At 34.8% G+C, this 25,822-nt stretch overlaps 5 protein-coding genes across 14 annotated transcripts in view; 3 read left to right on the top strand and 2 right to left on the bottom strand.

Annotated features, from left to right (window-relative positions):
• The first annotated feature begins 4,944 nt into the window (after window positions 1-4,944).
• Window positions 4,945-6,106, top strand: LOC111434333 (BOI-related E3 ubiquitin-protein ligase 1-like). Its single transcript, XM_023071767.1, has 3 exons — window positions 4,945-5,098; window positions 5,185-5,488; window positions 5,582-6,106. Exons 1-3 carry the CDS (start codon window positions 5,040-5,042, stop codon window positions 6,083-6,085), a joined length of 867 nt encoding a protein of 288 aa, XP_022927535.1. The 5' UTR covers window positions 4,945-5,039; the 3' UTR covers window positions 6,086-6,106.
• Window positions 6,107-12,650: 6,544 nt separating this feature from the next.
• LOC111434332 (probable zinc transporter 10) lies at window positions 12,651-15,306 on the top strand. Its single transcript, XM_023071766.1, has 3 exons — window positions 12,651-13,254; window positions 13,336-13,485; window positions 14,844-15,306. The coding sequence occupies exons 1-3, from the start codon at window positions 12,655-12,657 to the stop codon at window positions 15,147-15,149; spliced, it is 1,056 nt and encodes a 351-aa protein (XP_022927534.1). The 5' UTR covers window positions 12,651-12,654; the 3' UTR covers window positions 15,150-15,306.
• Window positions 15,307-18,301: 2,995 nt separating this feature from the next.
• LOC111434167 (probable E3 ubiquitin-protein ligase rbrA) lies at window positions 18,302-21,754 on the top strand. Of its 2 annotated transcripts, XM_023071515.1 has the most exons (5): window positions 18,302-18,573; window positions 18,924-19,425; window positions 19,510-19,563; window positions 19,719-20,476; window positions 20,688-21,754. In XM_023071515.1, exons 2-5 carry the CDS (start codon window positions 19,150-19,152, stop codon window positions 21,070-21,072), a joined length of 1,473 nt encoding a protein of 490 aa, XP_022927283.1. In that variant the 5' UTR covers window positions 18,302-18,573; window positions 18,924-19,149; the 3' UTR covers window positions 21,073-21,754. The 2 variants fall into 2 exon arrangements, with proteins under 2 accessions (XP_022927283.1, XP_022927282.1); XM_023071514.1 differs by having other exon boundaries at window positions 18,924-19,563.
• A 392-nt stretch (window positions 21,755-22,146) lies between these two features.
• On the bottom strand, window positions 22,147-24,509 carry LOC111434168 (O-fucosyltransferase 23-like). 8 transcript variants are annotated; one of them, XR_002708904.1, is made up of 4 exons: window positions 24,027-24,509; window positions 23,818-23,878; window positions 23,572-23,737; window positions 23,441-23,486 (listed from the first exon to the last, which is right to left on the bottom strand). XR_002708904.1 is itself a non-coding variant. In XM_023071521.1 (3 exons), the coding sequence occupies exon 3, from the start codon at window positions 23,588-23,590 to the stop codon at window positions 22,271-22,273; it is 1,320 nt and encodes a 439-aa protein (XP_022927289.1). In that variant the 5' UTR covers window positions 23,591-23,737; window positions 23,818-23,878; window positions 24,146-24,496; the 3' UTR covers window positions 22,147-22,270. The 8 variants fall into 8 exon arrangements, 7 of the variants coding, with proteins under 7 accessions (XP_022927289.1, XP_022927290.1, XP_022927287.1 ...); XM_023071521.1 differs by having other exon boundaries at window positions 22,147-23,737; window positions 24,146-24,496; XM_023071522.1 differs by having other exon boundaries at window positions 22,147-23,726; window positions 24,110-24,496.
• Window positions 24,510-25,031: 522 nt separating this feature from the next.
• The window catches only part of LOC111434184 (snRNA-activating protein complex subunit), a 7,536-nt gene continuing 6,745 nt past the window's right edge, over window positions 25,032-25,822 (bottom strand). For both annotated transcript variants that reach the window (XM_023071551.1, XM_023071552.1), the window contains exon 12: window positions 25,032-25,739. In XM_023071551.1, coding sequence (XP_022927319.1) covers window positions 25,455-25,739 — 285 coding nt within the window. In that variant the 3' untranslated portion in view covers window positions 25,032-25,454. The remainder of the gene's footprint in view (window positions 25,740-25,822) is intronic.

Here is a 25,822-nt window from a genome sequence, read left to right on the forward strand (position 1 = left end):
GAATTGTCCAAGGATTGAGCTTGGAAGTGGAACTATTACTTAATAATCAAAATCTAACAAATGGGTGTGAGCTGTTTGGTTGAAATATTGATGTGTGAACAAAAATTCACCAACTTTCTTAAAGCAAATTAATGGACTTTGCTTTCTAAGAAATAGTTCTTTGGAAAGTTTTGGGAAAGAAAGAAATAAATGGATCAAAATTGAAAGTAAAAGTTAATGAAATAAAGTCAAAAGGATTGAATTTCTTCATTTTTTTTCCTTGTTGGTGGTAAGAATATGTAACACTATGTGGACAATTAGGGTCCAACATTGATATGGAAAGTGAGATCGTGACAACCCTATTGATCGTTGAACATTCAAGAAAGTTATAATTTAGTGTATGAACTTTAATTTGTAATGATTTAGTCTCTCTACTTTTAAATAACTTAAGTCCCTAAATGTTAACAAATGACAATTAGTTCATATGCTTTACAATTGATAATGATTCAGATTAGAGTTCATAATTCAGATTTGGCATCTAATGGCCCCGATATTTCTATGACATGATCACGTTACTTACTCCTCACTTCTAACAGTGAAAATTATTCCGGGATAGTCTTTATTATTGGAAGTGAGAAGTAAGTAACGTGACCACGTAGCAGGAGAATGCTGAGGTCATCCAAACTCCGAATTCTGAGCAGGGTCGTTACACGGTTTATGGTATGTGAAGATGTCTTCACTCTTAGAAGTGAGTAGTATATAATGTGACAATGTCATAAGGAATATAGGAAATGTCGGGGCCATCAAGTATCAAATCCAAATTTTGAATCTCGATCCGAATCTTGGGATGAGTTGTTACCAAGCACAATTAATTTTAAAGTTCTTATGATTGAACTACTAAAAAAAAATATGCACTCTATTGGTGCAGCAAGTAATTAATTTTCGATTCTTTACATTTTTCTTAACCATTCTATTCTCAAGATCGCTCTAATTCACATGTATTCTTAGTTCATTCATATATCCCTAATTTACTGGAAGGATTAATTTTTTGAATAAAGTATGAACAACTAGAAGGTATGTAATTTTGATGAAATTTATAAACATGTTTGAGTAGATGAGAGAGTGGAATCTCATCATGGGTTTTGACCCACCAATCGTGCATGTTTTTAATGTAAATTAGCTCTTACATTATGCAAATTCATTGTATATACTTTAAATAAGATCATGATAGGCATGTGGTTGAGTGTAGCCAATATGTAATTGTATAGAATAAATGTGCAAACCCACTTACTCCATTATTAAAATCATTCATCCAAACCATATCTTAAAATACCATACACTCTCAAAATTCATATTATATTTCCCTTTCTTCATCTAATCCTCATCTACATTAAATTTAATTGTTTATCATTCAAAAGGAAAGAAATCATGTGATAAAGTATCAAAATTTTATTCACATCCTTGTGAAAATAACACATCTTTCAAGAATTATGCCCAAAATCAAGGGAATCTAATTCTTTTTTTTGTTCTTTCCCTTTATTCTTTTAAGAAAAACCTTCTATCTTTCGGGTTTTTTTTTTTCCTTTTCTATTTCTAGTTCACCTTCCGTTGTAGGGTTAATGTGAGATCTGACATCGGTTAGATAGGGAAACAAAACATTCCTTACAAGAGGGTAGAAAACTCTCTAAATCATGAGACTGACAACGATTTGTACAGAGTCAAAATGGATAATATATACTAGTAGTGGACTTGAACTATTACAAATGGTATCAGAGCTAGACACTGAGCCGTTAAGGGAGGTGGATTATGAGGTCCCACATCAGTTAACGCTTTGGAATCTGAATACAACGCCTGATAGTTTTGGTATTCTCCTACGACATGATCATGTTACCTACTTATCTTGAATTGTTGCTAAAAGTGAATGTTATCTCCACAAACTAACACGAGCCATTTTAACATGAGTGAGGACAAAAAGATGCTAGAATTACTCATATTGACATGTGAAGATAGTCTTTCCTGTGAAAAGTAATTCAAGACAAATAGGTAACGTGATTAGGAACGGAGCCATCAACTACCGAATTTAGATATCTCGAAAGTAAAAACTACGTAACGAGCATCAAAATTGGGTTAAACCCAATGGAAATTTCCTATCTAAGCTTTGAAATTGGGTGTGCATTTTCTTTTTGACAATGGGTGATTGAATGTTAAAGAAAGAACACTTAAATCTCTTAGAAACTTTGCATCCATCAATAATGGGATACAAAGTGGGAAATTAAGAAGAGCAATAATAGAGGGCTAGGGAAAAAAAGAAAAGCCAATAGGAATCTCATAAGTCTTCATTTCTCAATGGTAGCATTTCAATGGCAAATTTCAAATAAAACTCCTTTATTTATTTTTAAAGCTTTTTTGTATTAATTGTCTTTTCCTTTGAAATTCTCTTTCCATTTTTGAAGCTTTCTTTTTCAAAAGAATTTGTGAAGATGTTGGCTAGCTTTGAACAAAGTTGGTGACTCTTCCATGTGACTCTCCCACTTCTTCCAACACTTACGTCAATTTCAATGCCTTTCCAAGATTAGGGTATATGAAATTTCATCTCCCTTTTTGGTAATAATACTATTCGATTGATTTATAATGTCGTTCTTAGCCTAATTTAACTGTTTTAAGCGTATTTCCTAAACTAAAAAAAAACCATAAGTTTGAATCTTAAGAGTTGAATTAGTATAATGTTTTTAATTCAACGATGTGTTAGGTTGAAGGTTTAGAATTTCTGATATCTCAGCCGATGGCAGTTGTGAGATCCTATATTGATTGGAGAGGGGAACAAAACATTATTTATAAGGGTGTGAAAACCTCTCCATAATAGACGCGTTTTAAAATTGTGAGACTGACGGCGATACGTAACAGACTAAAGCGGACAATTTGCGGTGGGCTTGAGCTGTTACAAATGATATTAGAGCCAGGTTCTGGGTGGTGTGTCAACGAGGACGTTGGGCCCTCAAGGGGATGGATTGTGAGATCTCACATCGATTGAAGAAGGAAATAAAGCATTCTTTAGAAGGGTGTGGGAACCTCCCCATATTATATGCATTTTAAAATCGTAAGGCTGATGACAATACGTAATGAGCCAAAGCGGACAATATTTATTAGCGGTTGGTTTGGGCTGCTACAACCATTGCCTAAATCAGCTAAGTTATGATCAAATTGGTGATAAAATATTAAAGATAAGTCCGTATAGATTTGATTTTAAATTCCACTCATTTATAAGATCTCATGGTTAGGATTTTTTGTTTTTACTGAATGAGATAAAAGATCGAATTATCTGTAATATTTACTCAATCATGCTTGAATTAATCGAAAAAAATTTCAATAATTTGATTATTTGAACTAAGATTAGTAACATTTAGATGCATATATTCTTATATCAAATGAGGAACATGGATAAAAATGGTACATGTACATTTTTGTTTATGAAAGGCCAGACATAAAAGAGTGTGTGAATAAATATAGCAAATTGACTGCAAAAAACATTAAAACTAATACATAATTTTGTTTGCTTTCAAAGAGAAATTCATTGAATCATTTCTTGAGATAGGAAATTCATTGAATGTTGAGCTAAGCTACACAAGTAACTTCAAAGTAAGAATTCAATTAAATTAGAATACAAAAAAAATGACATCCCACCACACCAAACTGCTCTCTAAACCCTAAACCCTAACGCGTCCATCTAACACTCGGCTTTATTAGTACAAAGAACATACGAAACAACAAGACATTAACGAGTCAAATAACTTATCAGCACTAGTATGAAGGGAACTATTTGAACCGTTGTTCTAAATTATCGAAGAATCCTTCGAACAAAGGATCAGACAAACATTCGAACAACCTATCTGGAGTGACGTAAGCAATATAAGTCATGAACGACCCATATAAAAGAAAGACCTAATAGACCGTAAACGACTTTCAATTACACGCTATAAACTAATTTAGATAATTTTATTAAAAAAAAAAGAAACAAAGAGTAGAAATATTAAATTGGGGAAGTAAAAAACAGAGGGGGAAAGGGAACAGTAGATGTTGTTTGTTGTGGATGGGTCATTTTGGTGGGAAAAGTCAAAAGGATTTTATGATTGACTTTGACACACCATGTTCTGGTGTACCTGTCCCACACCTGATTCCAACTCCCCATGCTCGATTTGACCCATTACTCCAGATGGTCCGTACGCACTCACCTGACACAACCTCTTCCCCTTATTTATTTATTTATTTATTAAAAAAAAAAAAAAAAACAAATATTGCAACAAAACAGGGAAACTGCTCAGCAAGTTTTGTAGTGGGTCCCACTCCCAATTGCCTAACTGTGGGCCCCACTGACGTGTCATTTAGGGCTCAGCTTTTATTGTCGTTACAAAAAAGATCTCCCACTACCACCACCATCTTTTTTTTTTTACTTTTTTTTTTTTTTTACTTTTTTAATTCCCACGTGCCACCTCCATCGGTCCCATTTCCCCCACACGATTTCCACCACCTCGGACACGGCTTCCATCTCACGTGGCAACCCTAGTTCTGCCACGTGGCCGATTTTACCGCCGAAAAAATCACAGTCATCTCCACGTTAAGCGAGAACTCTTATAACTTGAAAATAATAATAATAATAATTATGATTATTATTATTATTATCTGACCGTCTCGATTTTCTGAAACGTACCATAAGGAGACGGTGGTCAAACTGAAATTCCGTAACTGCCCCTCCATCCTTCCCCGAAAATTGGTCCGGATATTTAATTATTTATTAATTTAATTTACTTTCTTTTATTAAAATTTAAAAAAAAAAACAAAAAAAAAACTGCCACACCCCATGTGGATTTCCTAATTGGTTAAGGTTTTTAAATAATTATTTTCTCATTTCTTTTTAATTAATTAATTTATTTATTTATTTATTCCCCCCCCCCTCTCTCTCTCTCTCTCTCTCTCTCTCTCTTAAATTCATTGACTTCGTTTCTCTCTCTTAAAATCCCTTGAATTAAAACCCAAACTTCCCCTTCCTTCCTCTCTGAATTTCCATGGCAGTTGAAGCACGGCGTATGAATCATCTACCGTCTCCGTTCATCACCAACAATGGGTGCTTGCCTTAACCTGCAACTCTTTTGGGTCTCTGTTTTTCCTCTTATACTCTGTTTTTCTCATCTGGGTTTCGTTCTGTTTCAGAGATTTCATGAAACAGAGTCAAGAAGTTCTTGATATCTACAATTACAAAACGATGCCGGTGGAAACCGCCGGATTATGGCCTTATGTTGCCGGGAAATCCGTGCCGGAGATTGTTAACAATTTCCCCGCCGATAGTGGATTGACTTCCAATAACTTCCCCGCCGCGCCGGTTCGAAAGCGACAGAGACGGTCGGGATACGAGGAACCGCCATGTCCATTCCCTTGCAGGTTGTCGGATGAAGAAATCATTAACTCCCACGTTCAGCAGCAGCAATCGGAAATCGACCGGTTTATTGCGATCCATGTAAGTGGTCTCTCTGTTCCTCTGTTTTTGAATTTGTTTGAAAATTTGGGGAAATTAATTAATGGGTTTTTGTTATTTTTAATGAAATTACAGAGGGAGAAGGTGAGAATGGCAATGGAGATTCGGAAGAAGAGGGAATCTGGAATGTTGGTGAGAGCTATAGAGGAGAGATTGGTGAAGAAATTGAAGGAGAAAGACGAGGAGATTGAAAGAATGGGGAAATTGAATTGGGTATTGCAAGAGAGAGTGAAACGGCTGTGTATGGAGAATCAGCTATGGCGGGATTTGGCGGAGACGAATGAAGCCACCGTCAATTCTCTCAGAACCAACTTGGAGCGGTTGATTTCTGCCGCTAATGACACCGCCGCCGCCGCAAATGATGCAGAGTCTAGCTGTGGGAGTAATAGTGGTTGTGGAATAACAGAGGAGGAGAGCGGCGGTGGAAGGCGGTGCCGGAAGTGTATGGCGGGGGAATCGAGGGTGTTAGTGTTGCCATGTAGGCATCTTTGTTTGTGTACAATGTGTGGGTCCACACTGCATACTTGCCCTGTATGTGACTCTGCCATTAATGCCAGCGTCCATGTTAATTTTTCTTAGAACAAAAAAAAAAAAAAAAAAGTTATTATATTTTTTTTAATATTGTGTTTTTAAATTATTTTTTAATTATTTGAGATCTAGCAATAATTAAGAGAAATTATTTTTTTAGTTATTTGTGAGACAGAATTATAAATTTCTCAAAAATAGTATTTAGATAAATTTATATTTTTGTTAATTTCATAATGATTTATTTCCTATTTTTTTAAAAATAAGAATGAAATAATTATGAGTATTAAAATAAAATATAAGGGGAAAAAGAAAGGGGGCCAAGTGGAAGTTGACACGTCGGATGTAGGTCTGACAGCGGGGCGTGGGACACACCACGTGTGAACAGGTTATTATTGTTCTAAAGTTGGATTCAGCTGCAGAAGAAAAGAATGGGCATGCGTGGGTACGTGGAAATCAAGGTAATGGTAAATAGTAATTAATTAATTATAACTGTCCCACATTACCTACATTTTTTTAACGTGAAATAAATCAAATATATTATTTTTAAAACAATTTTAAATTTTGAGTTAATTAGATCGATGACTCGAGCAACACGAACGTAATTAATAATCTATTTCAATCTAATTTTCTATTTTTCAAATATTCACACGTCACAGTTCATTATTCAGATAGATTACAAAGATAAAAATATTCTTAATTTTTATAATAATCTTAAAATTAGGATAGGGTTGGGTTGGTTGTATGTAACTGTCCAACCCCATCACTGGTAGATATTGTCTACTTTAGCCCGTTACGTATCGTCGTTAGCCTCACAGTTTTAAAATGCATATGTTGTGGAGAGGTTTCTACACTTTTATAAGAAATGCGGGATTTCGTAATCTACCCCCTTAAGGACAATGTCCTCGCAGTCACACTATCTGGTGTCTAACTCTAATATCATTTGTGATAGTTCAAGTCTAAAACTACAACTAGTAGATATTATCCGTTTTAGTTCGTTACATATCGCTGTCAACCTTTTAAAAAAGTGTCTGTTGAGAAAAGTAAAAATATTTTAAAAAAATGGAATAAATAAAAAATATTTAAAAATTAAAATTTAATAAATTGAAAGAGAGGACATTTAGTAAAATGTACTGCAAAAGTATGGATCAGGCTGTCGGCTAAAATATTGGAGGGTGCAGTGACTGACAAGAAAGAAATTTTTATTTTATGGTCGAAAAGAGAAAAAAAAATATTTATTATATTATATTATATTTAATTACTATGTTTCTTTTTTTTTTTTTACTATTTTTTAAATTAATAATATGGATTATATTTATTTATTTATTTGATAAATTCAAAATTTTGTTGACCAACAGAATAAAAAAATATTTAAATTTGTTGGGAAAATTTGATAATCTCTCAATTAATTATTTTAAAACCAATTCTAATATATCCATTTGATGGCAATATATTTAAATAATAATAGAAATTTAAGTATCTTCTCACGTTATTTATTTATTTATTTATTTATTTATAAATGGAAAGACCTTAAAAACTTTAATTAATATTTGTTGACTATTTTTTTTAAACAATAATACGTTAAACTCTATCTTCAATTTTAAGACTGGATTTAGATGTGTTTGTGGATTGAATTGGGTCGGGGATTCGTACATCTTTTTAGATTCAATTCGGAATTTTCGAGTCCTTAAATTTTTTAACACCCAAAATTAAATAATTGGTTATTTTCAATTATTAGAAGGATATGAAAATATTTTCAAAATTTTAAACTTATTACTAATAAAATGATGCTCGTATAATATATATGCCAAATATATAAATTTTAATCAAGTCGGAGTGAGGTAACAGACAGCTGTGTAAGATCCGTATATTTTAATTATAATTTGTAAGTTATTTTAGTATATATGAAGTTTATTATAATATATGAAATGAGATGTGACAATAAATGTATCATAATATTATGTCCAAAGTTTTGTGTTGCATTTATTTATTTCCAATTGAACCAAAAAAAAAAACAAAAAACAAAAAACAAAAGCAATCCAACTAATTATTGAGAGTTATGAATTGATAGATGAGAGAGATTGCGCAATGACATTAAATTTCCCTTGGCATTTTCTCTCTTATATACATATAAGATATGGTACCCATGCATTATTGTTCGGGTAGGTCATCTATCTATATATATATGTATATGTATGTATAAGGGTATTTTGGACATTTTCTTTTAGGTTGTGACTAATTATATTTTTTATGAAAGCTAGATGAATTATTGAATAAAATTAAAAAAATAATGATTGATTTATACGTTTGATCGTTAATTAAGATATTGATGGGCGATGATTATTGGTGTTAAGGATTTTTGTTTTTATATATAAATAATTTTTAAAATAGCGTATTATTACAAAAATATAGAGTCATCAACCGCTGTCTGTTCTTGTCTTCAAAAGCTTTTTGACACTTTTTTCGGAGAGAAGGAAATATGGAGTCAAAAGTTACGAGAGACCGAGATAAAATACGAGTCGTAGTTATTATTATTAGTTTTTTTTAGTATTGAAAAGAATTTGGGAGCTTTTTTAGTTGCACCAAAGTGGCCCATTGAGTGAGGCTTTGAACATGTAATGGGCCATTTGCAACCGAACAACAGCCCATTTTAGAGAAATAATTGCATTAATAGTGTGTATATGGTCCAGATTGAGTTGGGTCGATGATTTTTTTTTGGACTAACCCAAAAGTTCGGGTTGGTTGGATTGGTAACCCATAACTCAAAAATTTTCACAATCCAACCTAATCTAACCCTCTATTTTCGGATTGTGAAACAATAGAGTGTTGTGCGAAGAGATAGTCGGCGACTATGTCCAACGAGAAGCACAGAGACGAAGTTGAGCGAAGAAATGGGAACTGAGAAGAGAGTCCATGAAGAAAAAAAGATGCAAACGACATCGACGTCCGACGACACACAAAGACAAGACGAGAGTGAGATGAGAACTAAGAAGCCGAACGACGAACAACAAAGACGAACGCTGTGATGTAAGTGTAAAAATCGAGACTTCATTTCACTTATCTAATTACCCTCGAAGCTGAAGACGAACGCTACATGAGACCTGCGAGACAAATTCTCAAACTCACAGTCAAAGAGCAAGAGAGAGAGTCTAGAGACAATATGCATTCAAATTATTTATAAAAAAAAAAAAAAAAAACTAAATCCTAAAATTTTGGAGATGTATTATTAAAATATCAAATTAATAAATTAAATCTTTCCTAAATGAATTAATTTAGAATATTTTAATTTTATTTAATTTAAAATCAACTATCAATTTAATTATTGCATTCTTTAAAATTTATATTATAAAAATATCTGATACACAATTGAAATTATTTAAATTAATTCGTATTAAATTAGGTGGAGTTTAATGATGATTAATTGTTAATTAGGTTAAATAAAAAGTCTATAAGTTGAAACAAAAATAATAGCAATATATTGATTAATCTAAGCTCCATAATTAATATTCTCTAATTTCGTCTTATTTCAGCAAAATTGGTTTGGCCTTTCAACCACCATGTTGACCAAAGAATGTATATAAATTTATTACAAAAACTATATATATATATAATATATTTGATTAATAATCTTATCCAAAAACACAAACATCATATATATTTAGTTTATTTAGTTTATTAAGTCAAATATTAGTTACTTCTAAACTAACACAAGTGTTTTTTTTTTTTTTTTTTTTTTTTTTTTTTTTTTTTTTTTTTTTTTTTTTTTTTTGTTAGATATAANATTGGTGGTTGACTTGAAAATAATAATTGTAAAAGTAATTATTCCTATTAGTCGTTTTTTTAGATGTATTTTAATTCTAGGGATATTCACGGCTACGAGTATTGATCTTCTTTTGATACCATCAATTTCGTCCCATCGACTCTAAAATATTAGGGTGTTTAAAAAACGAGATGATCTGAAAATTATGATCAACTCAACTTAATCGGTATGGTTTGGATTGTGTTATGAAATTATTTGGGTTGTTTGAAAATAAATAAAGAGATGTTTTACGAATTAACATTTTGATTTTATTAAAAACAAAAATTTGAATAAATGAATCGAAACAATCTAACTGGTCGAGTTTATTATTTAATAAGAGTTGGTTTAGATTAAAATTTGTAATCCTAATAATGAATTGAATCTAAAAAATATCTCAATTTAACTCAATCCAACTCACGAACACCGTGTAGAAAATTTACTGATTTAAGTGAAGCGGCATGATAGCTTCCCGAAGTTTGGTTTAGACACTTACTAATTCATTGCACTTTAATTGGTTTTGCAATTTTAAGTGTATTATTGAATTCAAGCAAGATTCAATAATGATTTCAAGAGCCAATATCGAACTCATGGAAAAGAAGACCAATGAGCTACACAAGATGCGATACTCCCATTTCGATTTTACATCCATGCATGTCCTAAAGATGAAAGTGAAGACCTCGAGAAAATTAAGACGCGAAATGTAAATGATTTTGAGTTTGCGTTACAAAGGGATCAATTGGATTAGAAGACGAATTCTCTTGAAGAAGGAGAGACTGATACGAAATAAGATGCTTAATCATGCCACAAAAACTTCAGATTAGATGGTACAAGGTTAGATGACACGATTGTATTTTTTTAATTTTAGATTATTATTTTTAAGGTTTTAAGTTACAATTAGTCGGTGGTCATTGTGATATTAATCGACATGCGAGTTACAACTTTCAATTGACCATAGTTTATTCATTCATGTTGTTGATTTAGTACGAATATTTTGGATATTATAATGAAAGTTGCATACTATACTTCTTAGTTTGTTCCTTTACATTTTTTGTGTTTAGATTTACATACAAGAGTCGTTCAAGTAGTCTTAATCAAGCTATTTTCTAGAGTCATTCACTCTTGATCTTGATCATCAAAGTAATTTATTCCAAAACTTTTCGTTGAGTTCATTTTTGCATCAAATAATCCAATTCAACCTTGCTCGTAGACATTCTAACAATAATCGTCTCTTAAAGTTTTTTGTTCAACTCAGTACTCTTAAGTTCATCTCAACTCACCGTTCTTATGTTTAAGCTCATCTAGAATTCAATTTCACCAATGATATTCCATTTATTTAAAAAATCAATTTTATAACCTATAATTTAAGTATTTTAACGTGTTAAATATTATTAATTATCTAAGCTATACTTCTGACTTTAATTATGAAAAAACTATTTTAGGATTATCCAAATACACTTCTCTGGATTCGTATTTATTTGTTTGTTCTATAAATATCTAAAATTTTATGTTCGTCTAATTGATTCATGAAGTTTAAAAAATCTCTAATAAGTTCTTAAATTTTGAATTTTGAATTACTTGTTTAATAAATTTCTAAATTTTCAATTTAGTATCTAATAAGTTCTCGATCATTAAACGATGAAAGTTATATTAAACTTAAAATTAAAATCAATAGTTCTAATAAGTTATTACAAAAACAGCATAAGTCAAATCATTTGTGTCCATAAAATATTAAAATGAGAAAAATAAACCAAAAAAAAAAAAGGATGGAACATGCCGTTTTCAGTTCATGTTCCCAACTTGAGATAGCAAGCAAAGCACACACAGGCAAGCCAAGCATGCCTTTGTCCTTTGCCCAACGCTACCCACCACAAGCTTCCACAACCATTGCCAACATCAACCACATGCCCAATTCTTTATACACATATCTCTATGTACTTTTGGTGTACTTTGGCTTCTTCCAATGCAAACCCTAATTTTAAATTTCTCCATTTCATAACTTTATTTTGTTTGGGATGGAGAAGCCCTTAAATATATATTGAAAAAAACTTGGAATTGAATATGTATTTAGAGTTGAAAAAATCGTACCTGGTTTTGTAAAATTTGTGATACTTTTCCTGCGATAGCTTAACGTTTGATAAAATAATATAGGTGATTAGAGATGTCCATGAAGTAGGACAGGATGGGAAAAGAAATTTCGTCTCTATCCCCATCTTCGATTTCAATCTCCATTCTGTGATATTTCAATTTATTTTTGCACAGAGTGGGACAAGGATCGGATTCGGAAATTCTTTTTCCAATCTTTCGAAAAAAAATCTTTTTAAAAAATACCCAAAAAAAAAAAAGATAATTTCCATTTTTCAATATAGTTTCTATTAAAAAAGGTATCCGATGTTAATAAATTCAATAATGTTCAACCTAATTTCTAAAAACTTTCATTTTGAGTAATAATATTCATTTATTTACTGAGTAAAGAAAGAAATATAATCCTCATCTCAGTCCCAATTTAGTAAACCCGAAAAAATCTCTCCTCACTCCTTCCTCATTTTTCATTTAAACAGAGATTACCTATCTCGTTTGAGACGAGTTCCCGCGAGTTAAATGAACATATCGATAGGTGATAACGAGATCTAATATTTAGAGCATAGAAGAATGATTTCGAATACTTAAAAAAGATTCTTTTTTGTCGATTAATTAAACGGGCCAATTGAGATATAGTTGCATTAAAAAATACCCTTTGGAGGATTAACGATAGTATCACCTTTGTTGGCATTTGTATATAAATACTAACTTATCCATAGCTCAAAATGTCACAACTCAAAGTCAAATGGCATCCTCCACTTCACTTCTCAAGCTCATCTCAATCTTCCTCTTTCTCATCTCTTTTCTCACAACCCAAGTTGTTTCACAATCTAATCAATGTGAAACAACAACAAATTCTTGCACCAATAAAGACAAAGCAACACGTCTTAAAATCATTGCCATTTTCTCGATCCTCATTGCGAGCGTCATCGGCGTTTGCTCCCCGCTCTTCTCTCAATCCATCCCGATGTTGCACCCTGATAGAAACACGTTCATCATCCTTAAAGCCTTTGCATCTGGCATCATTCTCGCCACCGGTTTCATGCATGTTTTGCCTGATTCTTTCGATATGCTTTGGTCTAATTGTCTCCAGGAAAACCCGTGGCATAAGTTTCCCTTTTCGGGTTTTCTTGCCATGATGTCTGCCATTTTCACTCTCATGGTCGATTCCGTGGCTACTAGTTTGTATACTAAGAAACATACCGAAGTTATGCCTGAGAGTCGAGAAGTCGGTCATCATGAGTTGCCTGTAGTCAGCGGTGGCCATTTTCATGGCCACCATCATAGAGACATCAAAGAACTCAATGTTGGTTCTCAACTACTACGTTATCGAGTTATTGCCATGGTGAGCATTTTCATTCCCTTTTTCGTGTATATATCGTCGACCAAAAGCTTCGTTTACAATATCGTGTTCGGAAATTGTTAGGTTTTGGAATTGGGAATTGTTGTCCATTCCGTTGTGATAGGACTTTCACTTGGAGCAACAAATGATACTTGCACAATCAAAGGCCTAGTGGCTGCTCTTTGTTTCCATCAAATGTTTGAAGGGATGGGTCTTGGAGGCTGTATTCTTCAGGTAATTAATATTACTAACTTCGAAGTAGCTCCTATGGTCAATCTAATCCGTACGATCAAGAACAATTATTGGTCATATATCATTTCATAATAGTTTATAGATATTAAATTATCATCTATGTTCAAAGTCTACGCCCTTATAAGTCATCCGTTGAATAAATCAACATCGTGATTTGTTCTTCACCTGTTCATATTATGATCGTTGTATTGACCAAAAAATACAAATTTAAACTTAAATCTCTATAATTAGTGTGAGATTCCACATCGGTTGGAGAAGATAACGAAACACTATTGATAAGGGTGTGGAAACCTTTCAATAGCAGATGCGTTTTGAAAACTTTGAGGGGAAATTCGGAAGGGAAAGCTTAAAGAGGATAATATTTGCTAGTGGTGGCCCTAAGCCGTTACAAATGGTATCAGAGACAGATACCGAGCGATGTGTCAGCGAGAAGGTTGTTCTCCGAAGGGGGCAGACACAAGGCAGTGTGTTAGTAAAAACGCTGGCCTCAAAGAGGGTGGATTTAGTGGGGGTCCCACATATGGAGAAAGGAACGAGTGTCAGCGAGGATGTTGGGACCTGAAGGGGGTGGATTGTGTGATCCCACATCGGTTGGGGAGGAGAACGAAGCACCCTTTATAAGGGTGTGAAAACCTTTCACTAGCATATGCGTTTTTAAAACTTTGAGGGGAAGCTCGAAAGGGAAAGCCCAAAGATGACAATATCTGCTAGTAGTGAGTCTGAGCCGTTACAAATGGCATCAGAGCCAGACACCGGGCGATGTGCCAGCGAGGAGGTTGTTCCCCGAAAAGGGTAGGCATGATGGGGTGTGCCAATAAGAATATTGGACCCTCAAGGGGATGAATTTGATGGAGTCCCACACCGATTGGAGAAAGGAACGAGTGCTAGCGATGACACTGGGCCGTGAAGAGGGTGGATTGTGAGATCGCACATCGGTTGGGGAGGAAAACTAAACACCCTTGGATTTGTGGGGTCCCACATTGATTGTAGGAAGGAACAAGTGTCAGTGAGGAAGTTGGGCACTGAATGAGGGTGGATTGTGAGATCCCACATTGATTGTAGGAAGGAACAAGTGTCAGTGAGGAAGTTGGGCACTGAATGAGGGTGGATTGTGAGATCCCACATTAGTTGAGGAGGAGAACGAAACACCCTTCATGAGGACGTGGAAACCTTAAAAACCTTGAGAAAAAACTTAAAAAGAAAAGCCCAAAAAGAACAATATCTGCTAGTGGTGGACATGAACGGTTACAATTAGTTACCATTAGAAGTTTGAATCATCGAATCAAACAATCAAACCCTAAGAACCGTAAGTTGATTAGTGTGTGAAAATATTGGTGCAGGCAGAATACAAGTGGATGAAGAAGGCAATAATGGCATTCTTTTTCTCAGTGACAACGCCATTTGGGATAGCTCTTGGAATAGGGTTGTCCAAGACATACAAAGAAAACAGCCCAGCTGCGCTCATCACTGTCGGGTTGCTGAATGCTTCTTCAGCTGGCTTGCTCATCTACATGGCTTTGGTGGATCTTCTGTCGGCTGACTTTATGGGACCAAAGCTGCAAGGCAGCATCAAACTCCAAGTCAAATCCTATGTAGCTGTGCTCTTGGGAGCTGGTGGCATGTCCTTAATGGCTAAGTGGGCTTGAAATCAATATCAACCAAAACATTTCTCAATAAAATTTTCGACCATTTTCTTCTTGTGTTTGTAGATTAGTAAATGTTTAGATCTTGATCTTTGTAATGTGTGTTACTCTATAGAGAGTTTGTGTTTTTAATAAATTTTAGGGTAAAGTTTATGTTTTACCTGTTTTTTTCACTTTGTTTGTGTCGCGTCAAGTTATGATCTTTTCTTTTTTTATTTTAATCAATGGACCGAGATTCAAACTTTTGACATTTTGAACATAAAATGTCAGATCTCACGTTGGTTAGAGAGGGGAACGAAGTATTCTTTACAAAGGTATGAAAACCTCTCTCCAGTAGATGCGTTTTAAAACCGTGAGACTGATGACGATACGTAACGGGCTAAAACGAACAATATTTGCTAGTGGTGGGTTTGGGCTGTTACGAATGGTATCAAAGCTAGGCATTGGGCGGTGTGCCAGTGAGGACGTTGGGCCTCCAAAGGGGTGGATTGTAAGATCTCACATCGGTTGGAGAGGGGAACGAAACATTCCTTATAAAAGGTGTGAAAACTTCTCCCTAGTTAACGCATTTTAAAATCGTGAGGCTGACAGTGATACGTAACGGGTCAAAGTGGACAATATTTGTTAACAGCGGGCTTAGGCTATTACAAATTGTATGAGAGTTAGGCATTGGGTGGTGTACTAGCTAGGAGGTTGGGCTCTCAAGGGGGTGGATTGTGCGATCCCACATCAGTTGAACAGGGTGAAACGAAGCATTACTTATAAAGACGTGAAAACCTCTCCCTAGTAGATACGTTTTAAAATCGTGAGACTGACGACTATAGTAACAAGCCAAAACAGACAATATTTACTAGGGATGGGCTTGAGCTATGTTAATCGAAATTAATCTTCAAAGTTTTGGATATATAAATACATTTTTTTTTTTTTTTGGAGGGGTAGGTGATGACGTTAGATGTTTTTCCATTTAATTTATGACTTTTCTAATTGGTTGACTTCCTAGTTGGGTTTGACATATTTTAAATATGGACAAAGACATTGGTGGTTGATGTTGTGTAAGCTCCATTGCTTTATCAATATTTTTGTTGAAATTTATGCTCCCAACACCTTATAATTATCTTATCTACCCTTCAATATTATTTATAGTAAATAATAAAATGTAAGGTTATTAGTATAATCTTGAATAACAGGTGATTTATGTACGTAAGGATGATGTTAAAAAAAAAAAAAATTAAAAAGTCTGTTGTATATAAATAAGTTGTACTATTAACATGACCCACTTGATAATTGTTACAAATGATTTGATCTAAATCGTTCATGAAGAAACATATGAGTGGTGTTATCATATACGATGAGTTTGTAAGACCATACCATAAAATATTTTATGTCTTTATAAATCTGTTAATCGAGAAATGATCAATGCAACTTAATCTTAATCTTAAGTGAATTATGAGCTTTGGCAGGTGAGAACTTGTGTTTTGATTTGTATGAATGAGAACAGTTTTTGTAGCTGAGTCGATGGAATTCATTCATTCTCATACAAGATAGCTAGACGAGTAGATTTCTTAAGTGATAATTGAATCATAAACAAATCGTTCATTACCATGGTAAACAAACTATTGACCTAATTATAATAATTATAATTACGAACCGTGATCAACTTGCTTGTAATGATTATATCAATAAACATAATTAGCACTGAAGGGCATAAAAATACAGTTTTACAGTTTTACAGTGGAGTGACGTAGGGTTATTGAACGAAAACTAATTAATTAATTTTTATCGTATACACTCAAATATTAATTATGTTATAAATAAATATTTAAAGATTAAATTAGTCGATTGATTGAGGGGAGATTATAAATAAATCTCCAATTTTTAAATTAAAAAAAAACCATAATTATTCTATGCTTCAAAATATTATAATGTAATGATTGAGTGATTAAAAAAATGAAATTTGTGACGTCGATTTTAGGATAGAATTATGCAACTCTCATCATTTAATAAAAACATAATGCTTCATCGTTGGACAATAATAAATAAATAAATAAAATTTTAAAAAATCAATTAAATCATATTGTTAAAAAATTTAATTTAGTAAATAATTTACATCATCCTCGTGCGTGAATTGAACTATGTTTAGATTGAACGATAAATTTATTTTCTATAAGTATTGATATTAGTTTTGAAAGTTTACGAGTATTTTTAAAATGTGTTACTTGTTGGATGAAAGTCTGTCCTACGTCGACTAATTTAGAGAATGATCATGAGTTTATAATTAACGAATACTCTCTCTATTATCACGAGGCCTTTTGTGGAAGCCCAAAGCAAACCCGTGTGAGCTTATGTTGAAAGTGGGACTAACATCAGACTAATTTAGGGAATGATGGAAGCCGAAAGCAGAGCCATGAGAACGGTACTAACTGTTTTCATTGTTTTTTTTAATTTAAAAAAAAAAGTTTAATGTTCTATAAAAAGAAATTTAACATTTTTATTTTTGAAACAAACTAAAAAAGTATTTTTTTTTTCTAAAAATATTTTTATTTTTTATTTTTATTAATTATTTCTATTTAAAAAGCATTTTTTAAACAAATTGTTAATTATTTCTATCTAAAAGTATTCTAAAGCTTTCGAGATGATAAAGAATAACTACAACGAGGTGAGATTCAGATTATTTTGTTAATCAAATATCTCATGATAAGACCATTCGATTGAGATTTGAATCACTACACAAACAAGACTAATCATGTCAATTTTAAAGAGACTCAAAATCAAAACTCTTAATCTCCCGTGGAGCATTCCAAGAGTAAAGTTGTAACTTTCATATTTTATGACCATAGTTAGGAGATTATCTATGAGGTGTAGATAAATTGTTTTCGTCCATATATTCACGATAATTTTTTTTTTTTTGTGAAGGTTAAGAGTCTTAATGATATTTTACATAGTATTAACGATAACGGTATTTTTGAACTTTTAAAAAGATGGAAGGGTATTATTGAAATTTTTTAAAATTTAAGGATATTTTTGAAAAATTATTAAAAAGTTTAAGAAATAGGATTAATTTTATTAATTAACGTAATTTTATTGGTAAAAGTGTTGAAATAATTTGGAATTAAAATAATTAAATAAGAAAATTATAGAAGGAACCAAGGAGAAGAACCGCAAACAGAAACCAACTTATTAGCTTTAATCAATCTTACGCCATCGAATTGGCAAGTAGTAGCTCAAGATTCTTTCTTTTGATTCATTTTGCTCTCTGCAAACCCCAATCAATGGATCCACCTGTTTTCCACACTGATTTTGTGAATCGGGAGCGAGAAATTTTGGGCACTGCTTTGGCGCTCTTTCTTGCTGTTCGTCACATTAGGGTTTTTTAATTTCTTGTTTCTACACACAAATTTTTCACTCCCCAGAATTCTCTTCACATGAGGTATGGAATCTTCCATTCTTTGAATACTTTATCTGTTTCTCTTTCTTTGTTCTTCATTCTCCAACCCCTAATCCTGAAGTTTGTGTAGTTTTTTTTGTTGATGCGATTAAATGGGGTTTGATAAATTAGTTGGTTGCCCAGTGGGTCGATCTTGATTTGCGCAGAAAAATACAAGAATTACTTGTTTTATTTGAATTTTCTCCAATACGGACATGTTCTTCTTTTCATTATTCGATTTTGGGAATTTCATGTCCTCGATGTTGAAATTTCACGAATCTTAATCCTTTTAGGTTGATTCTACAATGGTTATTTTGTTACTTTTTGATGTAGATCGTTTTCTGTGATTTTAGGAGTGATTGCTGCTTCAATTTAAAAATTAGGGAAAGATTGCCTGGGAGTTCTTTTTTTGGACTCCTCGATTAGCGGTGGCTATGAAATCCTTCACGTGATTCTTTTGAGTAATTAAGAAGGGGGAAGAACAGTCTTAAATTCATTTGGTGGTGGGTATTCTCTTATTTACTGCCACTTTAATCCTAAACCATCTGGGGTTTGTGGATTGTTTGAAAAATTTGGAGAATGGATCATCGTGAGATTTTTGGCCGTGGTTCTTCTCGTGTTCTAGCTGAGGACGATGATGGTGAAGATTTCCGAAGTTGTTGTGAAGATCACGAAGTCTGGAAAGATAATGAATTTGCAGGGGAAGAACAGTCTGAGAAGGAAGAGGATCTTGATGAGTTTTCCGTGAAATTGTTCTTTAAAGGCGTTTCGATAGCGGGGATCGGCGATCCTGCTTCTGGTCTTTCTGGAATTGGTGTATTCATGGAGAAATCAGGAAAGGTCCCTTTTATTCAGGTCCAGAAGAAGCTTGATTTTTATGTTGATGAGTTAGTTGCTGATTATTTAGCTCTAATGGATGGTCTAGTTGAGGCTATGCAGAACGACATCCACAGTATTCGAGCTTTCACCGACTCCGATCCGTTGTATAAACAGGTTATTACTTCCCGACCCACCTAATCTTTTCTTGTTATGATTTATGCTATAATATCTGTGGAAGTTCAAGAGAGTGGAGAGATGCATAAACTCTTAGAGTTTTCTGGCCATGTTCATACATCTATTATGCTTAAGATAATGTGAATGTTTGACAGATAACAAATGAAGAACAGCCTGAAATTCCACTTCTTATAGCGCTGAAAGAAAGGATTCTAGAACATGCCAGCAATTTTGAAGCCTTTTCCCTAAACCTTTCTTCAAGTACTGATCTCGAGCAGCCATTTCATCTTGCGAAAGTGGCTATCGGGGTTCTTTCTCGTCCGAAAAAAGGAGATAAATCAGTTGAAAATTGTTCTATTTGTTGTGATAATAAACCATCTGCCATGATTGTTGCATTGAAGTGTTGTCACAAGTTCTGCTCTAATTGTTTGAAGACTTATGTTGATGGAAAAGTAGAGGCATCCCAAGTTCCCATTAGATGCCCTCAATTGAGATGCCAATACTACATTACAAACAATGAGTTTAGATCTTTTCTTCCCCTGACTTTATATGAATCATTAGATAATACCTTAGCAGAAGCAAACCTTCGCTCGGATAGAATTTACTGCCCTTTTCCAAATTGCTCTGTCCTGTTAGACCCGAGCGAATGTTTGTCAGCTAGGGCAAGTTCATCAAGTCAATCGGATAATAGCTGTTTCGAGTGTCCTGTATGTCAGAGATTCATCTGTGTTGAATGTCAAGTTCCTTGGCACTCGTCGATGAGCTGCGAAGAATTTCAGAACGTCCCGTTAGAGGAGAGAGACACTGCTGATATTACCTTACGCCATCTTGCACAAAACAAAAGGTGGCGCCGTTGTCAGGAGTGTCGTAGGATGATTGAATTGACTCAGGGTTGCTACCATATGACATGCTGGTAAGGCTTCTTCCTTCAAATCTTAATTTAGTGCATATTTTATAGCAGCCTTGTTGTCAATGTGATGAACATGATTCGTGTATATAACAAGTAGATCTAACTTATTAGATACAATATTTGCACGTAATACTCGGTTTTTAGAGCTAGTTCGAGCAGGGCTGTATGTATATGACTTCAATGTTTATGCTGCTTTGCTTGATGTGTTTTACAGGTGTGGGCATGAATTCTGCTATTCATGTGGTGGTGAGTATCAAGATGGGCAACAGACGTGCCGATGCACGTTGTGGGACGAAGAAAACTCCGAGGACATGGTCACCCATTCCATCCAAGAATCTGAGCAGTGGGCATGGGAGACTTTTAATTCCCTCCCCATGATAATGGACACATACTCGGAGCAAGAGAGGTCACAATTAGCACTGATTCAACGATTCCTCGCCGGGGGATTTAGTTTGAGCGACCACCAACCGTATCAATCTCCACCACGATGTACAGACTCTTCTTATGTCGACACGATGAAGGACATACACCAGCTTCCTTGGCTCGAGAGGTTTGTTTCTCTGATAAGCGATAGCTACTATGAAGATTATGTACAATGATATCAATTCTTAGGTGTCTTACTGATATTGAAAAATAAAAGGGGGAAGGTAAAAGAGTTTCTTACTCTAGTTTTCGTCCTTCATTTACACCGCCGAGCTTGGCGTTTCGATGTACTGAATCATGCTGCTGCTGCTGCTTATGATGTGGCCCTCAGAGGCCCTCCTTGCATTAGATTTGAATGGGGGAATCTTATGCAAACAAATGCTTGAAAAAAGAGCCAAAGAAATAGAGAAGAATTTAAAAAAAAAATTATGTGTTCATTTTGTTAGAATGATGTGAAAGTTATGTCTACCTTTCTTTGTGAATGAGATAGTTTGTCATCTAATGGGTGGGACTGTTTTTGTTTTCTACTGCATCTGAAACAATTATTGTTGAGATGAAGCAATTATCTTGTTGAGATAAGCCATAAGCCATGACTCTCCTCCAAGGATGACTCTTCTACAAGGACTACCTACAATGCAACAACAATCTAGCCCCTTGGATAGTTCATGGCTAGAATTTAGAAGGCGGTAGAAGATCATTCGAAAGTGAGTAGCTAAGACCTTGATTCGAGGAAAGCATATGAAGAACAAGGTAGAAAGAAAGATTGCATGACATTGAAAGTCGATGGGCCAATCTAAAGGATAGTGTCAAGGAAGATGATAGACAGACATTAAGAAGAAGATGATTAGTATACCAAAACACAAACTGAAGTAAGGAACACAAGCTCGAGGACCAGGACAGTCTAGGTGGGGAGGAAAGCTCAAAAAAGAGAATGAGTGCACACAAGCTCGAGGACCAGGAAAGTCTAGGTGCGGAGGAAAGCTCAAACAAGAGAACGAGTGCACACAAGCCCGAGGGCTAGGAAAGTCTAGGTCTAGGAAAGCTATAAAAAGAGAAGAAGTGCACATATGTAACGTCATACGTAATCGGGTTAAGATCGATCGATCTCTAATGGGGCAAAGGGCGACTTTCTCGCCACTTTTATTACGAATCTTACCTATTAAAGTTTAAAGTTTATAGAATAGATTCTTACTTTTGAGGGACTATCATCCCTTCCTTTCATGCAAATATATTTTCTAAACCAAAAACTCTAAACAGTGTAACATAATGCATTTCTTCCATATGAATCAACAGCACAAATCAATTATGTATTTAATGAATAATATCAACAGAAAAGAATGAAACCCAACAAATCTCGGGTCATCGAGTAAGCAACTATCGACACGAGGTATCATTGGAACCATAGCTAATCTTCTGCAGGCTTATATCAGACATATTAGCTACCCATTTCTGAGGCCTGCCCTCTGAATCTCCCAATATGTTATATGCATAAGAAGGCCATATTACACTTCTACTGCATAGTTCTCCAACCGCAACCCCCGCTTTCATCAGCTTTTGCGTTCTCCCGAGAACTACAAGACTCGAAAATGTAGAGAAACTGTTCCCAACAAACACGTCAGCCCTCAAGCAAACTTCGTAGTCGATTGCCGACCGTATCAGGTACGGATACTTCTTGTAGATCTTATCAATGCCTAGCTTCTTCTTTTCAAATGGTAGTAACCCTTCTTTCCAACCGTCCAAAATCGAAGAATCGTTCAGTAAACTATCTGCAACGGCGAGATAAACGACTGTCGGCGTGTTCGTTCCCGAAATGTTCCCTACTCTACTCATTATCTCCTCCTTGCTGCTGCAAATCTGGTTCATATTGTATCTCTGCTCTAACTTCTTGCAGTGAATCATCCAATCTATCTCTATTCTCATGTGGACTGCAACATATGGCAGCAACTTTGCAGATTTAGCACCAGTTACTTCTTCTGATCCTACTTCTCTAATTCTGGAAATCACTTTATCCGCTTCATTCGCTATCTCGTCGACCAAAACCAAGCACTCGAAAACCCGTGCGTAGTCCTTTACGGGCCAGTGATCATGCCATAAGAATGGATTCTTACCAACTATTCTAATCACCTCAGATTGATCAAATGGCTCCTTACTATACTCCTTCAATTGCTTGAAATCCCTCTCGATCGTCCACTTCCTTCCGCTTCCTTTAGGCAGTTCGATCATTTTTGCTCGATTCGAAACGTCCATATAATGACCCAAACGAACAAACCCATTACAGCGAGAATTGAACTCATTAAACTTAAAGATCTTATCAAAGGAAATTGGTTCCAAACGCTCAACTTCCTTATAGAAAAGGGAAGCACTAAGACTAGGCATCAAAAGGGTTCGGTTCAACATTCTTGCAGTTAAACAAGCTCTTGCAAATGCTATCTTTTGATTGTTTAAACCCCAAACAATCTGAGGAACCTCCAAGAACTTGTCAATGCGAATTCCAAAATTTGAACCATGAAATGGAGAGAGATTTCGGATGAGTAATAAGCCATGATCATCAGTCCAGCCAAAACTCAACGTGGATGGGAAGAAAATAGCTCTAACAATCAGAAGAACAAGTAATATGGCTATGCATTTGCAAATTCTGGAATTGAGATAGCGAAGGCAATGAATCGAGCGTTTACCATTCGATGATACCTCCATTTAGAGTTACAATCGATGAGTGCCCTGCAAGGAATCAAACAGAGACCACGTGCTTTTGCTACTCCAGCACAAACAAATCAAGGCTGGAGAGATCATCCCGAGCCTCAAATCGAGTTAATCGTCTCCCATCAAGTTTCTGATTCAAAACTGTCAAAAGTAAGAGAAACCCATTTCCAATCAAGAGCTAAATTATAAAATTCCCATGAAGATCTATGTTCATCATGCACCTTGATTGAAATGAATACCAAGATCGATGCACCCAGAATCGTTTTTTGTAAACGCAAGCACCTAAAAGATACCCATAAGAACAAATCATCAGAACGCGTTGATAAAACTAAGAAACGAGGATCAATCGAAATCTTCAAACGATAAAAGGGTGCTAAACGATTTCTACAATAAATCAGACCCAGATGAGCGATTGAACAATAAATCTTACGATTGAAGAAGCTGGAAAATAGGAATCGCAGACGAAAAAATACAGATGAAAGCAGAACAGAACAGAACAGAGAAGGGATTCACATGCAATGCAAGAAAGAGGAATCCAGAGGAACCCACAAGGCACAAGAACTCCTTGAAACAAAAGCGAAGGAAACTGCAATTATGTGGCGAAACAGAGAAAGAATTTGAAAAAATGGTGGGGTAAGGAGGGAAGATGAGGCCTGTGTCAGAGATTGGGGAATGGAACAGAAGATGAGATGGCGGCGGAGAGAAGGAACAAAGGGTTAAATGGAACAATCTGTTTCAGGTAAGGGGGTTGTGAGGGGAAAGAAAGTACAGATGGTGGGGGAGGTGGAGCCCAAATGCGGCAGAGCAGGTCAGAGAAAGGCAGAGCTGGGCAGAGCTGTGAAGGCATGTGCCTTTTCCTTTCTTCCTTTTGCCCTCTTGCCGTCCCTAGCAATTAATGCTCTTCACCTTTCCCTATCTATGTTTTTTTTATTATTATTAAATTGTATAAATCTAGTCAATATTTTCCATTTTTTTTATAAATATTTTAAATATTTTTATTAATATTTTATGAATACAAACTCATATATAAAATTCTCTTTCTAGATCCAAGATGAACAACTAGAGAATATAAAAAGTGCAAATTTTTTTTTTTAAAACATTATAAAAAATCAACACGAGAGAGGGGAACATATTCCACGTCTATTTTCAGTCCGAGAACATATTCCGCGTCTAGATAACATATTCCACGTCTATTTTCAGTCATGACTCTGGTGGCATATAACTAGGGTAGGAGGAAGAGACAACCAGTCATATCCCTTATAGTACATTTTAGGACATTTTAGCCGTAACGAGTGTAAACATGATTTTGGTGAACAGTCATCTAAAATCATGTTAACCCAACGTGAAATAGTAAAAAACTATCTAAAATGAAAGCATGTAAAAAGGGCTTGAAATGGGCATGCGACCAAGAATAACACGTCCTAGACAAGCATAATTAGAACATCCGACATTTGGCTATAAACAACACGCCTTGAACAAGCATGACCGTGACATACAACACCTGACGTTCCCAATAGTACCCAATAATAAATCATCAACATATACTTAAAATGGTCGTATGGATAACTTCTTAGCGCAACATTTTCAACCATATAATTCGATCTTGAGGGGTTGGCTTTTATGAGGAAGGAGGCACAAAGGAGGTTCAATGACATCTCATATACGACTATTTTGTATTCAACCCTATATAATAATTGACCTTTCATATCAACACACTATAAGAACAGTCCCCCAGCCATTTACCTCTACCCTCTAATTCTGGAGACTTTGGCTACTTACAGAACCAACTCAACATCATCAAAACTGCACACAATCTCAATGAGCATGGATATCCAAGCCATTTCATGTGTGAACGAGGCTAATCATGCACGTAATCGTGCACCACAAAATCGTTGTAAAGGAGGTTCCCTTCTTTCGAGTAGTGAAGAAGAAAATAGCAGTCTTCACAAAAGTAGCACGGGTTTTCCTGCGCCCACTTATCGTCGAGTGTAACCTTTTTAGCCCTGTAGATGTTACAGACGTCGCATTTCTGAACTCGGGTCCTAAGCTGAAATGTAACGATTGGATAAGCAGCACGATCGTGTACGTCCTCGGGATGGATCAACCTCATATCTCTAATCACTATGGTGTGCTTGCAATCTCCCTGCGTATACGAGGAGGAATCCATCAAAGACGTTGCAGTTTTTTTTTTTTTTTTTTTTTTTTTTTTTTGGATAAAAATAAATG

This window comes from Cucurbita moschata, unplaced genomic scaffold (assembly GCF_002738365.1).
Source record: "Cucurbita moschata cultivar Rifu unplaced genomic scaffold, Cmos_1.0 Cmo_Scf00044, whole genome shotgun sequence".
In the NCBI taxonomy this organism is placed as follows: domain Eukaryota; kingdom Viridiplantae; phylum Streptophyta; class Magnoliopsida; order Cucurbitales; family Cucurbitaceae; genus Cucurbita; species Cucurbita moschata.